The 16,023-nt window shown below is 44.6% G+C and overlaps 1 protein-coding gene across 5 annotated transcripts in view; it reads right to left on the bottom strand.

Annotated features, from left to right (window-relative positions):
• Positions 1 to 16,023, bottom strand: part of Map2k5 (mitogen-activated protein kinase kinase 5) — a 237,834-nt gene that overhangs the window by 193,295 nt on the left and 28,516 nt on the right. For all 5 annotated transcript variants that reach the window (XM_005347788.2, XM_026778922.1, XM_026778920.1 and 2 more), the window contains 3 exons: positions 8,325 to 8,394; positions 4,310 to 4,350; positions 3,330 to 3,397 (listed from right to left, as the gene is read on the bottom strand). In XM_005347788.2, the coding sequence (XP_005347845.1) occupies positions 3,330 to 3,397; positions 4,310 to 4,350; positions 8,325 to 8,394 (179 nt within the window). The remainder of the gene's footprint in view (positions 1 to 3,329; positions 3,398 to 4,309; positions 4,351 to 8,324; positions 8,395 to 16,023) is intronic.

The raw sequence follows: 16,023 nt of genomic DNA, 5'->3' as shown, positions 1-16,023 counted from the left end.
GCTCCTAGGAAGGTGCAGGCTGCTGGAAGGATGTGATGTGGGAGAGAAGATGGCAGGAAGAGCTCACTTAAAAGAGGGAATAGTCGTGTTCTAGGGGCGAAACTCCATCTTTCCAAGTGGGTGCCAAAGGGCGCCAAATCCCAGCTCAGAAAAAGCCTCTTAAGATGGACCTGAATGACAACAAAGGGGCAGCCTTGGCCCAGGAAGTACATCCCTAGCCCAGATGCTGGGAAGAGACGGGGTGTCCATTAGACAAAGAACAGGAGTCAAGCATCAGGGGAGAGCAGGCTAAGACGGGTGCTCCCCTCCTCCCCACAGGCGAATCATCTAAGAGCACAGGGCGGCTTGCCCTCTGCTACACAGCCCTCTCTGGCTCTGTAAAGAAAGGTAAAGCCCCTGGACCTTCCAGGCCCCACGTGACCGGACTCCTGTCTCCATCCTTGCTTCCCACCTCTTGTGTTACTCTCCCAACTTCCCACACCCTGCCCTAACCCGGCACCTCCCTCATGTTCCAGCCAACCAGCCCACTTACACAGGTCAGCTCTTTCCCCTCAGGGCCTTGTCGTAGGCACATCCTCTAGCTGAAATGTCTTTATTGTGATGTAACTTGGTCCTCCTTGTGCATCAGGTCTAGATGGAAACATCCCTCTCCCCAAGGAGCCAGTTCTGAGTACTCAGTTTAAACAGAAACATATTCCTGTCTAGTGTTTTCCTCCGCATGCATCTGCTTCCCTCACGACAGTACTGCTGCATCACACTCCTAGGACAGCAGCTAAGGAGTAAGAGGCACTTCATAAATACCTGCTGATTAGTCATCAACCGGGGCATAGAACACAGCCAATGTAGGGTAACATCAAAAACACCCGTAGGACTTTTTCAATTAACATTCTTCCCATGATAGGAATCACTCTCCTTGCCGTCTATGAGGCTGTCGTATCCCCAAGTGAAGATGCCAGGATGAAACCGTACATAACAAGGTGAAGTTTTGTCCAATCCAAGAGTAACAATACTTCATGAAGAGACGTGACAGCTTTTACCCCAAGCTAATCCTCACTTGTGACTGAAATGACTGGAACACTGGAAGTAACACTACTTCTATGCTTTGAAATCTTTTCAATTCCATCTGGCTTATTATACCATAGGGAAGTGTGATCTAAAACACCAGGGGAAAGCCTTGTCCTTCCCCAGGCTAACGGGGTGCTTGTGTGCGTACCAGCTCTTCTGGAATCAGTGGTACCAGTGAATTGTTCTACCTTCCTGGAGCTGGGTGAACATGCAGGCCTCTACCCACAGGCCTCCTCTCTGCAGGACCATGACTCCCATGTCCAGGCAACACGAGACTGAATGCAAAGCAGTGTCAACATCAGCCCAATGAGACCAGGCAGATGGCACGCTGGTGACTAGCTAGACAACTGCACTGTAGCATGGAGCCAACTGTTAGAGGCAACACCCTTTTAGAGCCCCGTGTCCTCAGCTGGAAGGTTAGTAGGGAGATACTGACACCAACCAGGGTAGCAGCTTTGCTCGGAGAGGGGAGGACCCAGTGGAGGAGCTCTTGGGTCAACTGGGATTGCGGAGACAGTGTGGTGGTACACACCAGTAATCCTAGCACTTGGGGCGAGGGGAGAAGGCAAGGGGATTGCCACATGTTTGAGGTCTAGCTGGGCTACACAGCAAGATTCTCAAAAATTAAAGAAATTTAAGTTAGAGAGATGGATCAGTGGTTAGGAGTACTTGCTGCTCTTGCAGAGAACCCAGGTTTGGTTCCCAGTACCCAGGCAAAGGCTCACAACCATCTGGTAACTCCAGTTCTAGGGGCTCCAACCACCTCTTCTGGACTCAGTAGGCACATGCACACAAGGGTTGCATACATATCCATACATGCAAACAAACACTCAAAATGTAAAATAAAATGATTAAATTTTTAAAAGAAAATAAAAAAAGAGGGCAGGATCACAGGCACAGAGCATCTCTCTGTGGCTTCCATAATTAAGATGCAAAGCCTTCTACAGATATTCCCACCATGAGGAGAGTGGCTGACAAGGAACTCTCATCACAGCCTGCCAGGCAAGATGGACTTACAGCCTCCACAACGGTATGCCAGAGTCAAATCAGAACCCCAGCCAAAGCCAAGACTGGGGGTAAGTGAGGACAGAAAGGATCGAAGGGACAGCAGAAGCCAAAACCACACCTCAGCCCATAAAAGGCTGTGCACACACTGACTAAAGCCAGAGGCCAGGAACTCCAGTGCAGAATGGAAGAAGGGTCCTTCGGTTCTGTCAGCTTTTCAGTTGCCACTGTGACTCTGCCATCCCGAGCAACCACCTTCCAGCATCACCCCCAGTGAGGAATCTGAGGTTACTAGTAGACTAACTGGCCACATGGACAAAATGTCCCAAGTCACCCCTCTGACCTGAGTACCGCCACAGTGTGGCAGCTCATTTCAGTTACAGAAGAAAACTTTGAAAGGCTTAAGATCTGTCCCAGGGTGGGGTGATGCTACCACGAATTAACAAAAATAATCTTCCTATTACAGTTGCTTTAATCTCCTGGACAACCAAAGACGCCATTAATGAGCAGACTGCCGGTCAAGTTAAATGTCACCATTTGACTCTGTCCCTGACTCTGTCTGGTGAAGATGCCAACAGATAATAACACTGTCAAAAGGTGGACAGGCAAGAAAGACTTGGTAAGTATCACACAGCTTGTAATTGTACCAAGACTTGAAACAGGCATAGAACAGTCTATACATTTTGGAAACTTAGGGAAAATTACTCTAGAACAAAGTTAATGGTGTAACATGTTGATTCCACCTTTTGTATCTTCATTCATTCATTCATTCATTCATTCATTCATTCGCTGTGCACGGGGCTGTGTGGTAAAGGTATGTGTTTGTGTGGGTGTGTGGAAGCCAGAGGTTCACATAAGATACCATCCCCAATGGCTCACAATCTTGTGTTTTGTGATAGGGTCTCTTATTGAACCCGAAGCTCACGGACTCCGCTAGGGTGGCTGGCCAGTGAGCTCCTGAGAGCTGCCTGTCTCCACCTCCCAGAACTGGAGTCACAGATGTGTGCTGCCACATCTGGATTTTACACGGGGGCTGGGGATCAGGCCCTCACACCTCCCTGGCAGGCACTTTGCCCACTGGCCATCTCACCTGCCTCTATTTCAGCTTTCTATGTTAAGTCGTTTTTCTCCTCAGCCAGTGTGCAACAAGGGCTATCTGGCTAGTTCACTTTTCTCTACAGCCACCTACACCTTTTACCTTCCCGGCCCCACCTGGAGAGGGGAGTGCAGCAGGGCACACTTCCCTTGTTTGTCCTCACCTATTGCTTGGAAGGGAATCTGAGACCACAGGGCTGGCATGTTGAGATGGTCCAGCCCGCGTATTCACCTATAAGTAAAGAGAGAAGTTTGATCAGCCTTGTGTTCTGAGGACGCAGTTCTAATTAACCTATAATTCACCACACAGTGTCTCATCTCCCTATGAAGGTTAATTAGCTGCTGCTAGACAGACCCACGGTTGGAGTGTATTCAGTATATAGGTTACAGAACTGTACAATCCATATATTACATAATCCCTATCCCCGGCATTATTCAAATACTTAAATAGTGCTGAAAGAGAGAGAAACCGAGGGTTGAAAACCTCAGCTTGCTATTTAGAACAATAGAAAAGCGGGATGCCCATGAAGGCGCGTTAAGCTTGTGTCTGGGGGTTAGTAGGAAACCTCAGGACGCCACCCCCTTCCAGCTCTACAACTGCTTCTCATTCACTAGAAAATGAGGTTCAAGTAATTAATTATAAAACACTTGAGCCTAATAAAATAGCCAGCTTTTCTTTCAGACATGAAGCCTTGAGCAGAAATCCAGAATTTAAAACACGCAGAACAATGAAAAGGCATTAACTAGATATGTGTTTCAGACATAAATATGTCAAGAGGAGAGGGAAGGCACCCTGTGTGCAATATGCTATGTGCTTAATTAATCACCAAAATGAAGTCCATGCTCTCACTCATATGAATCTTTGGAGAGAACAGACCCCAGGATCTCCTGGAGAAACTGACCAACAAAACGATTTCAAAAATTGAAAAATACAGCACCAAAGGCCTAGGATTCAAGTACATACACAGCGTAAGCAAATACAGATGTTGCCTTCCACCCCCACCACTCAAAAAAAAAAGAGAGAGAGAAAAAAAGATTGCTTGTCAGAGCTTGAGAAAGTGCAGTTTTATTTGACATTTCAATAAGTGGAACACAGCATTACAAATCCATCTAACTTTACTGAAACAATTATTGAAATTCGTACCTTCAGGCCATGTATGTTCCGTTCCCCAGGAGGCTTGCAGGCTGAAACAGTAATTGACTAAATTGTAGAACACATCAGGGCCATTTACAAATTTGCTCAAAATGAATCGTTTAAAAAGAAATGAGGGTGACACCAAAATTAGCAGAGAGAAATGATTGAAAAGTGGCCCCCAAGACCCAAGGTGGGAATTATGAACCGGGCTCTTAACTTGCAGGCATGAGCGTTTATAAATGCAGAGCTTTCTGACTCCATTTCATATGAATTCCAATTTCTGCTTAAAACATAGCAAAGCCAGGCAGGCCGAGCTAAAATGATGAGACTCCTCCCGTGGCTCAGGTTTCTGCAGACTTCCCTCACTCTACCGAACTGCATGAGGCAGTCAAAGGATGTGCAAAACAGCAGGTCTCTGCTTTTGTTGCTTTGAAGGCATGGAAAGGTAGGGAAAGGGTCCTTGAATCCAAAAAGATTGCTATGGACTCCAAGATGGAATATGCAAGTCTGAGGGTATTCAAATTTTGTGTAGCCACAAGCAATCAGATTTATTAAAACACAGATATACGATTTAATGAGGTTTCTTGATATCTGCTCCTATTTAGCTCTGAAGATAACATGGGCCAGGAAAAACAACAGCGCTTTCCCAACACCACCCTGGGATACAAGTGAGACATTTCTAACGCCCGCAGATGGTTCTTCGTCCCGTTAAAACACAGGGCTTTCTAGCCATGTTGTAGACTGATTCTAGTCAAACACCACAGGGTGTGGAGGGCTGTCAGTTCTGACTGATTTTTTAGGGAAGAGTGAACATGAACTTTTTCTTTCTCTGTTTCTGACAACAGAAATTGAGCTGCTTAAGAAGATGCACATGATAGTTACAGGGTGTGGTGAGTTTAACTTGAGGACCTCTAGTAAATTTGAATTTATTTTGTTATTAGGGCTGGAGAGATGTGCACTGACTGCTCTTCCAGAGGACCTAAGTTCAATTCCCAGCACTCACATGCTCACTCACAACCATTTCTAACCCCAGAGGTTCCAAGGTGTCCAACATCTCTCTGACCTTCTCCAGTTCCCATACACTCATGGGCAGGCACACACTTAGGTACACAAACACACACAAAATGAAGTAAATAAATATAGCTCTAAAAGTGAATTCATTAGGATATCTAAAAATATTATCCCCAAAATATATCTCAACATGAATAAATGTTTTTATTTTTTCTCTAAGTGCATAAGATACTTAATACATTAAGACTCCAAATCTCTCTTTAATATGCAAAATAACTCTTTGAACAAAATAACAGCTGCATACATCTGGTTCCCAGCCCTTGAAGGACCCTCAGTACTCCCTCAAACCTTTGTCATTAGAAATCTAAACAGCCATGGTGCATTCAAAACTCCAGCAACCTTATACATCCTGAAGTTAAAAAGGCAGTTACTATGACGCTTTCCAATTTTCATACTTATTAATATTTAACACAGCTCTGAGCCACAGGGAAGACTTGGCCATGAACTAGGAGTGGAACACTATTCAAGAATACAGTGACAGTTGGAATGAGGAGACTCTGTGACTAGAGTAGAATCATTGTCTTCTGTCCCGCCAACTTGTTCAGTCTAAAAATTCTTTTTAACATGGGGCCTAGCCACAGACCCTCTCAGGCTTGAGACCCTCTGACCAGCCAGGAAGACCCAGGGAGCCTCCTGCCACGCTCACGTTCTAATTGTACATTGTCTTAGAATGCACCCCTGTGTTGCTATGATAAACACCAAGGCCAAAAGCTACCTGGGGAAGACAGAGTGTATTTTAGCTTACAGGTTACAGTCCATCATCAAAGGAAGCCAAGGCAGAGACCTGGAAAAGCCAACACAGAAGTCGTGAAGAACTGTTAACTAACTTGTTTCTAGACTCACACACAGATACCTTTCTTATACAACTCAGGAGAGTCTACCAAGGGCTAGCACTGCAGACAATAGTCTAGGTCCTCCTTCACCAATTAGAAATCAGGAAAATACCCACAGACATGCCAGTCTAATGAAGTTATTTCTTCCACTGACGTTCCCTCTTGCCAGGAATCTCTAGCTTGTGCCAGGTTGACGAGATGTAACCAGAGAAAACAGACATTTCATCACCCCATCATCTGCATCCACACTGAAGGAGTCAATAGCAAAAAAGACAACAAAAGAGCCCAAAAGACCCAAATCACAGCAGAGAGAAGAACCACAGAAAGGGGAAGAAGTCACATTCTGGAATCCTCAGCATGCCTTGGTGAGACTACAGTTAACGTGCTTTAAGCCTCAGAGGTGTTGTGTGGGGGCTGCAGCGATACCAGCAGCTCCTAGCTTTGTCTTCCCAGCATCTTCTTCCTCCCACTCTTACACGACATCCTCCAAAGCCCCTCACACACCTCACTGGTCCCTGGAGTTAGATGCCTTTCCCCAGAAACAAACTGTAATCTAAACCACCTTCTCACTCAGAATACACTGAACACTTAGGAGCTGTGGACTCTCTGGTCCTCACCCCTCAACAGGCCACACAATGGAAGCAGTAAACCCTAACTGTAAACCTGTTGGGAGAGCAGAAAGGAGAGCAGAGGTCTCAGAATGGCCGCCACCAAGGGGGCTCTGCGTGGGAACAGTAACACCCACAAGACTGCCCATACAGTAGAAGGGAACTAAACTAAAAAGATTCCCCATGGAGAGAAGGAAACAGTTTGCTGAGGAGAAAAGCCCTCAGCACGACAACTAGGTTCTTGGGGATCTGTACCCGGCTTTGCCATAACAGAACTCAGAAGCAACTCATAGAGATTTTCAGCCTTTTTAGAGGAAACAATTTCTAAATTTGTCCTAATTCTGCAGCCACTGAGAACACCAGGGAATAATCTAAGTCATCATCAGGGCCATCTACAAAGAAACAGCTGTCTCCCTCTGCCTGTTCAGTAAGCACCACAGACCCGATTAATCAGTTTCCTTCTGATGACCAATGAGCTTGAGAAGCACAGTTTATCCCCTCACTTAGCCCTTCATTAAGTTCTTACTAATAGTGAAATAAGCCCCCTGGTTCCACTGCCCACACACACGCCCAAAGAGGAATATTGCGCTTGAACCCGGATCTCCTCCCTGGCTGGTCAAGCCAGCAGCCTTTGGAGACCATCTCTGCAAATAGAGCCCACTGGTTAATTGAGCCATTCAAACTTCTGAGTTACAGGTAATGAAAGTCTAGAATGTTTAATTGGAAAACTCATACCATGATTATCTGTACAGTTAAAGAAGGTGAGTTTAACTTTTAATTATTTCAATTAAGCTATTTCTAGAAGACTTACTTAGACGGTTTCCTGATCTGTTCTGTTAGTTAGAAAACATGGATTTCAAGTGAGACAAAAATAATGGCTAAAAATGTACTGGCTTATATAACTAAGTCGCTCTTTTCACCATTATTTAAATTTTGAGGGGATGTTTGCACAAATGAGCCATTGTAGCTGATACAGGCTGGTGCCACCCAATCTAAGAGAGGAATTCCCACTGAGACTCACTCTCATCCACTCATGCCATTGAAGAATGTGTCCCATTATTTAGAAAATCCCTCCCCTACCCCAAGACAAATCCCAAGTTCTGCCCAGGGCTCTGTCCTAGAGCCCCCAGACTTCATAGCTTCCACATCATATCAACGGCAGCTTACACCAGCATCACGAGCTGCAATATATAAATCCAGAATTCAAGCCATCCATTTGCCTTGATTTAGAATCATGGTGACTCCCAAAGAGTTCTTTAAGCGAATGTAAGTATGTACTTCAAAAACAAAAAACAATCTAGTTAGTTTAATTTACTCCAGCAGATTAGATATTTTATCTGCTATAACTATAATATAGCTTGCAATCCCCCATGATAATGAATACTTCTTTTGTTTTTTTCAAATTAAGAGCTAAACATCATGTTATGTGCATTTAAACCTTTGGAAAACATAACTGTTGATGAAACAGTTTGCTGAAATAATCATTGTTGATTAGGATTTGTTCAACATTACCTCTCGGAAATATCTGCAGCGGCTCTATTAGCTGGCCATTTACTTGCTGTTCCATTACTGTGGAATAATACTGCAAAGAGATAATAGAAAGAAATTACTCAGTAATGTACGGACACTGGGATAGACACTACGGGCTGTTTAATTCATTGTACTTTTGGAAATGGCTGGTATGCACATCTCAGTCTTGAGAGCACGTACCCTATATTTGCACACCAAAATCACTACAGTGACTATATTCAGGACTTGGAAGCCCAGTATGGGGTTACCATCCATACCATGATTTATCTTTAACAGTATTAACTAAAACCCCATGCTAGTATTTATCATATTCTAAAATGATATCTGTTTTAAATGATACAAAAAGCATTTTGATAGAAATTACTCAAATTTCCTCTTGTCTTTTTCTTCTGAATTTTATAAAGCAAAACGAATAAGCTCAATATTTGGCTTGAATCCACATGTCAGCTAATGAAACATGTAAAAATGTGTATAAAAGCACACAGATAATAAACATGTACAATTGTGTATAAAAACACACAGACAATGAAGATCAAAATTGCAGAGACTGTGGGACCAGTGAACAACACATTATCCAACCAAGGACAACAGAATCCCCACATAAAAAGATAGCTCCCTTCTAGAAAATCTACTTCAGATGCATAATTTAGTCTTAGGCATAGTTTAAGATGGATCAAAATTTACTGTAAAGTTCTAGGCACACAAAACATAAGGTCCTGAGTAAAATATAGCTCCCTGCCCTTCATAAAGCATTTATGGACTGAGGTCCCATCCCTTTTCCTTGGAGTACTGCCTGGACCCCCACCCACCTACTCTGGGAGATGCCTTCTGTTCCTTCTTATTTATATTTCTTTTAAGCTGAACAAACAAGAAAACGATGCTCATGAAGAAAAATTCCTACAATGAAAAGCATTGACTAGGCCCAAAATAGTCTTTAAAAATTTTTTATGTGTCCAAAAGTTTTGCCCACGTATATGTCTGTGTACTACTACCATGTCTGGTGTCTGCAGAGACCAGAAAAAGGCCTGGAACTACAGACAGTTGTGAGTCACAGTGTGGTGCTGGAGAACCAAACTCCAGTTCCCTGGAAGAGCAGCCTCTCCAGCCTAACTTTGTGTTTTACAGGCCTATCAAAAGCAGAACTCTCTCCTTCTCTCATCTTTGCTGTTTTTATATTTAAACATTCATATATCTCTTAACTACCACATTTTCAGGAAATTCCTGCAAATTGATTATCATGTTCACTAACATGCTAAGAAAAAAAATCAAACTTGTATCTTAGAGCTGAAGAAATGGCTTTGTGGTTAAGAGCACTGGCTGCTCTTCCAGAAGACTAGGGTTCAGTTCCCAGCATCCACATGGTAACTCACAACTGTCTCCACTTCCAGGAGACCTGACAAAACACCAATGCATATAAAACAAAAATAATTTTTTTAAAAAATGTGTCTTTCTATTGGTTTTATATAGATTAAAGTCATTTTAGAATTAATCTTTTTCATTAGAAATATGCAGAGGCTTCAAAATTCTACAACACTGTGAGGGTCAGAAGCCGAGAAATACAAGGCTTCCTGTCCTGCAAACAAGGAAGGTGAAGGAGGGGAGGGCCCAGGAGGGACTGTTTGCTAATGACTGGGATGAGCGGCCTCCCCTGCAGTGGCTTTCAAACTGTAAAGGAAGGCAATTCTCTCTTTCTATGGATCTAAAAACTTAAACACGCACAGCGTAAATACGTGCAAATCACTCTGGAATCTGGAATATACGAAGGCAACACAAGGCTGTTCCTGAAAAGCCCAGAAATACAGTGCGCACACCATTACTCACGCGGTGACGACAGGTAAATGAAATATCAATCATGTCGGCTGTCAACCTTTTGGGACAGCAATAACTGTTAACAAGTAGTCTGGAAAAATTGTCCGAAAATGACTTGTCCTTGGCACACAAGTATTTGAGGTTTCCGTGGAAAATTAAGATGCCAGTGGCTATTTGGAACATTGCTCAGGTATTCTTTTTAATGGGAAATTTGCCGGTTATTGATCCACAGCATGTACCCGTGCTTCTGGAAGGCTGCAAGCAACTTTCCAATCAGTGGCTGTCAAAAAAATTCCTGCCTTTTTATACGGATACAAGACAGGGCCGTGGTGGTGACTATAGTCAATGCTTCTCTTTAATTAACTGCTATGTACAGTAGGTTCCTACTTTGCCATGGTCCTAGAAATCAGGAAAAAAAAATCCTTATGCTTTATCTAACAAACTAATTATAGAATTGTCTGAAACCGATGCTTGGGGTCAAGTTTGAAAACAAATGACCTCAAGTGTGAAGGGTCAGAACAGGTGCAATGCCTTTTCCCTACTATAAAACCTTGCATGCATGAAATTGACCTGTTTTCCAGCTTTATTTATTTACCTCGCAAAATAAATTTAAAAAAAGGTTTCCCTTTCATCTTAGCACTGTGCCAAATCAACTGGAAAACTATATATATGTTTGTAACCATTGCAAAAAATCTAGGCACTCTCTACCCAGCTCTCTGTACCATGACCGACGGAGTCCCGCTGCAACGATACACCTGTGCTGATTAAGACTTTCTCAAACAATTAGTTAGGCTTTACTTTCACTTTTCTACAGTTCTCCGGAATCCAAGTGTCTTTTCTCCCGCTGACACACCAGGATAGAGTTGGACACACACAGGGATGGGGAGTAACCAAACGATGGTGTGAGCACACTGGGCACAAGTGACTTCCCAGCTCAGGGCTGCCGAGAGGTCACAAGGCCCCAGCCTGAGCTCTAGCTACCTCCTAGGCAAGGATAAAAGCCGGGGCATGTATAGTAAACTGGCACAGAGCATTCCCACCAGGCCACTGGGCTACCAGGCTGTTAGTCCTGCTGTTGCCCAAGTAAGTGGGCAAGGCACTCAAGAGTTGAAGGGCTCATTCCTGGGAGCCTCACCATTGGCCGTCTCCTGACACATGGCACCAGTGAGGCCATGCCCTGCTGTGTCTCACTCTGCTGGGCTGCAAGATGGGGTCCAGCCAGAGGAGTGCTGTAAGCCTCACAGAAGAAAGGGGCAAAGACCATGATAAAACCACTGCACAGCACACTGGAATTGGGTCTGATCCTCTGCGTCTCTGCAGTGCCGTCTTCCTTTGTTCTCTCCCATTTTTGGTTCTACACAATTATAAAACCATCCGTGACGGCAAAGACAAGAGTCTGCCTTGACCAAAGAAAAAGAAAAAACAAGCAGCAACAGTGAAGGCCTATACCTCAGTCACCAAGAGAACTTACATGAGTTGAGCAAAAAGGCCACAATGTGGCCATCTACCATGCCTTGGCTTTTATCACTTCAGCATATGCTCTATGTGTAGGTGTCGACTGAAATGGCCTGGACCCTGATTCTGCTACTGTGAACGGCCTTCAGGAAGTCACCTAACCCTCCCAGCATCACGACTTCCAAAGCAGTGGAGATGTTCACCTCATCACCCAGGGTGACTATGGACTCTCAAATTAAAACTACAGCAATAGCACTAACAAAGGGACTTTGTAAGCTCAAACCAGGTAAGTCCATCTCCCAACACTGAAGTAACACTAAGCCTGACACTTTCTACCTTCAAAGCATTCCAGCATTCAAAACACAAAGATTATGTATGGAAAGTACAGGATAGGTGCCAAACTAAACCCAGCAGCAGCAATTATAAGGTGTGTTTGCTTCAGCTGTCCTTCGCATAAACCATTACAGGCAGTAATTGCAGCAATAATCAATATGCTAACGGGTTAAAGATTAATCAGTTTTAAGATAGCTAATGGAATCTCCAGTACCAGGCTCGGATTGGTTTCAGTCTGCCTGAGATGTTCTCTAAAACCCTTAAACAGTTTTAACGAGGATGTGGCAGAGTTTAGTGTAGCTATCCTGTAATAAAATTCATCTCCAACAAGGGGTAACAAGTACAATCTTGGGCTTTGTTTGTTTGCAAGTTTATCAAGTAGTGTTCCTGTTTGTTATGAACCCAGTTCTAACTAGAACAGCAAGATTCAATCAATAATTAAAGTTTTTCATGGAAATATACCATATTTAAAAAAAACCCCAGAGTTCAAAACAACACAGTTTAATATTACAAGGCTTTATTAGGGGGGGACAACCCTCACTCCCCAAGACGCCTGCACATGTTAGGCCCAGCACTGCACACCCTCTACTCTGTTCATCTCTATTTAACAGATGAGACAAATGACTTGCCAATAAACACAGGTTATGTGTGAACAAAGAAAAATGTTTATTCTAGCACATGAGCTCAAAACACGGAACTCACGCTTACTACTTAGGAATTAAAAAGGAGGCGGGTCTCATTCCTCCTCTAACTAAACACAGGGTCACTGTACTGAGTAGATTGCTGAGCTAGTAAAGAGCTCCGGCTTCTTCACTCACCGCTCCCATGATGTGTGAGTTTAGCCGTGCTCCCTGGCAGAGGAAGCAGCACAAAGCCTTCTGCAATGACTGTCCTCGGGGACCTCTGCTCTCACATGGCCATACCTAGCACCCCGGGTACCCCATTCTAGTTCCCGGTAGTGTCCCCCTTGAAGTGGGTGAGTCCCTGCGGCTCTGAGCAGTCCTCCCCCTCACTGTGTTCTCCTACCACTCTGCAGATTTCCATCACCCGAGGAGTCATGGGGACTAATTAGGACCTACCGAATCACAAATCTTTATTTCCAGCCTGTCTCTCAAAGGATTTGGAGCACATCCAGTTGGCTGACTAGAGACTCCTCCAAGGCTACAATCCGATATGAATTCCCTGCCTCTTTACCTTCCTCAGATCCCAGACTGGTTTTCTGCCACTTGGGTTTACCAAGTCATTAAGTTCAGGTACCCAAACAGATGTCTTGAATTGATCCTGGCCACCTCTCTTCCCGTACTGGCCACATGGATTTGTTCACTTGACATCTTCCTCTCACAGATCTGCAGCCACTACTACCTCTGACCTGAAATAGCCCAAGCTGCTTCACTTCTGTGTTTTAGAACTCTTGTCCTGCAAGCCACACTCCAGAGAAATAAGCTGTGACCACATCACTCCCCTCGACGTCAAGCTCTGAGTCTTGCCATGTTCCAGCCCTTCATTCTCCATAGCCCATCACACACCCTCCTTCTGCTGAATCCCAGGCAGCTTCTCCTGAATTCCCCAGGCAGTTTCTGCCTCCAAACCTTTAAATACACTGTTCCTCTGTACAGAACACCCTTCCCAGTCACTCGGGCCCCATCTACTCCACCAGGACACCACCTTCCTCAGGAAGCTCCCTCAAAGATGGATTAGGCTCTCCTCTGTGCCACAGGGCGGCTATGTTTCAGCACTTCTCATCCTGCGTGGTGAGGGTCAGTCTATTGTCCTGGTCTGGGTTTTCTCTCTGCTGTGTCTGTCGGGAGGAACAGAAGGCTCGGGTTGCACACTCTCTGGGTCCACCTGTAGCATGGTGCTTGGCCAGAACTGTATCACCCAGCACACGCCGGCTCTTGGAAACTAGCTGTGTGGCTGAGTGAGTGAATCAGAGAAAAAGTGAGGTTTGGCCACAGCAATGTTTGGGTTGTGACCTAAAGAAAGGTCCCATAGCCTATTGTAAAAATTACCTGCCTCACTCACTTTAAAGTCATTAGGAAGATCAAGACTAAACAAGGCGGTACATGAGAAACCGTCTATAAAGTCACAGGACTATGGCTCTCTTACCATTAAGCAACTGAACACAGATAGGCTACACGGGAAGCTCTAAACAGCTTGCTGATATGCTCCGCCCACTAAAGGCAGGGTTCAGAAATTGAGCCAGCATCCCCTCCCTTGTCCTCAATCACTACAGTGTTATCAATAATACTCAAAGTGAGAGGTGCTCTGGGAAGTGTCAGGTTTCTTCCAGAAACTCATCAAGGGCAGGGGCCATGCTTCAACTACTCTGTTCTCTTGGCAGATGTAATCACTTGGGATCTCCGTGGGCTTTAGGGAATCCTTGGAGCTCCTGAAATGATGCGGGCTGTGTTGTCTGACATGAGCCTTCTGGTAAAAGAATAAGAACCTCAGATCTCTCTGCCCGTCAGGAGCCACTGCTGGGTGATGCCTACACACAACACCTGATGCAGGTGTTTCCAGATGGAAGTGGGGAGCCAGCAGCCTCGGCAAGTGCTCTCCCTGACCCTTGACCCTAATTTCCTCAAGTATGGACCCTTTTCAGTACGTATGCACAGTTATCACAGGGCAACTTCCTAAATCTCCTCTTCACACGCCTTCTAACACGTAAGACTTGTCGGCTATGGCATCTCACCTATAAAGAATCATGTTGATTGTTCTGACTAATAACAAAATCTTCAAACTCCTGTTTGGTCAATGCACAAGCTCTTCCTATTATAAGTAGCTCTGTCAGTAACTACAGCAATGATTCACAAGCTACCAGCAGCCCACAGTTACCCACGAGTTCTCCCAGTGAAGCACCCAGCAATCTTAGCTTTGGATACCAGTCCCATCACCTCACTGAGATGACCCGCCAATTGCATTCCTTCAACTATTCCCCGTACTGCCCACTAAGAGACTTCCTTATTGTACCAGCTTCCTACAAACTACCTAACCGTCCCAGTCTTCAAACTTTGTACATGATGTCAATCTATTTTGCATACCAGCTAGTAGCTACATTTACTACATAGCTCTAGGTCAACTGGTTCCCTAACAACTCACAGACACTCTTCCAGGAGGAGATCCTTCTTTAACTGACTCCGTGCCAAGGGCCCACATGTAGTCATGGGCTGAGAAGATAAGGTAAAAGGAAACCACAATGGACTCAGTCTTCCAGAGGAAAAGTCAACAGAATCCAACTCTGGGCTCTGCTTCCAGGCTGCTGCTACTACACACAAGTATCTATCAATGATCTGCAAGTGAAAAATGACAGCAAGTTGACCATGTAATAATACCATTTGTTTTGTCTAGCAAAATTCTAAAGGGCTTTCGGGAGCTCCGGATGGTCTTAATGGAAGTGTGGGGAAGCCAGTGGCAGACGAGATTCAACTTAGCTAAGCTGAAGGTAATGTGTCCTGGTAGTAGAATTTTAAATTGGCACAGCATTGGGTCCAACACATTTAGGTGTCCTCAGTTGAAGCTTTGAATCTCGTGGATTAGTTTGGGGCGGTGGCCGCACTAACTTTTCACTTGACATCTAGGATTTCTACCGTCCTCTCTGAAGAAGTTCAAGGCCTACTTAAGTTACCCACTTGTATAATAAGTGGTTATAATGAGACTATCAGGCCATGGAGACAGTAGGACAAACGGAACACTCCCTTATAAAGATGCTACTCACATCCGTCACAGAGCTGGAGTTCGACTAGAAGGAAGCTATATCAGTATGAAAATCCTGCTGGCTCGAAGCTGTGGGGTTCCATTTCCTGGTGCTGCAGAGCCTGAGTCTACCTATGTTTCTCCTTTGCTTCCAAAGTTGCACAGCAAATCCCTTTTTGATGCCAGGCATGCCCTGAGCCATTTCACAAGGTGGGCAAACAACATTTTCATCTCGATTTTAAGAGACCCCAAATCGGTAACACAGAAAGGGAAAGTAAAATGATCTGGCTCTGAAAACAAGTTTGTTCTTCTTCCTCTCTCACTATTTCTCCACCATACCTGAGAGGTGTGTGTGTGTGTGTGTGTGTGTGTGTGTGTGTGTGTGTGTGTG

This window comes from Microtus ochrogaster, chromosome 5 (assembly GCF_000317375.1).
Source record: "Microtus ochrogaster isolate Prairie Vole_2 chromosome 5, MicOch1.0, whole genome shotgun sequence".
Taxonomy (NCBI): Eukaryota; Metazoa; Chordata; class Mammalia; order Rodentia; family Cricetidae; genus Microtus; species Microtus ochrogaster.
Note: the sequence above shows the minus strand (reverse complement) of the source record. Positions and strands in the feature narration are given on the sequence as shown.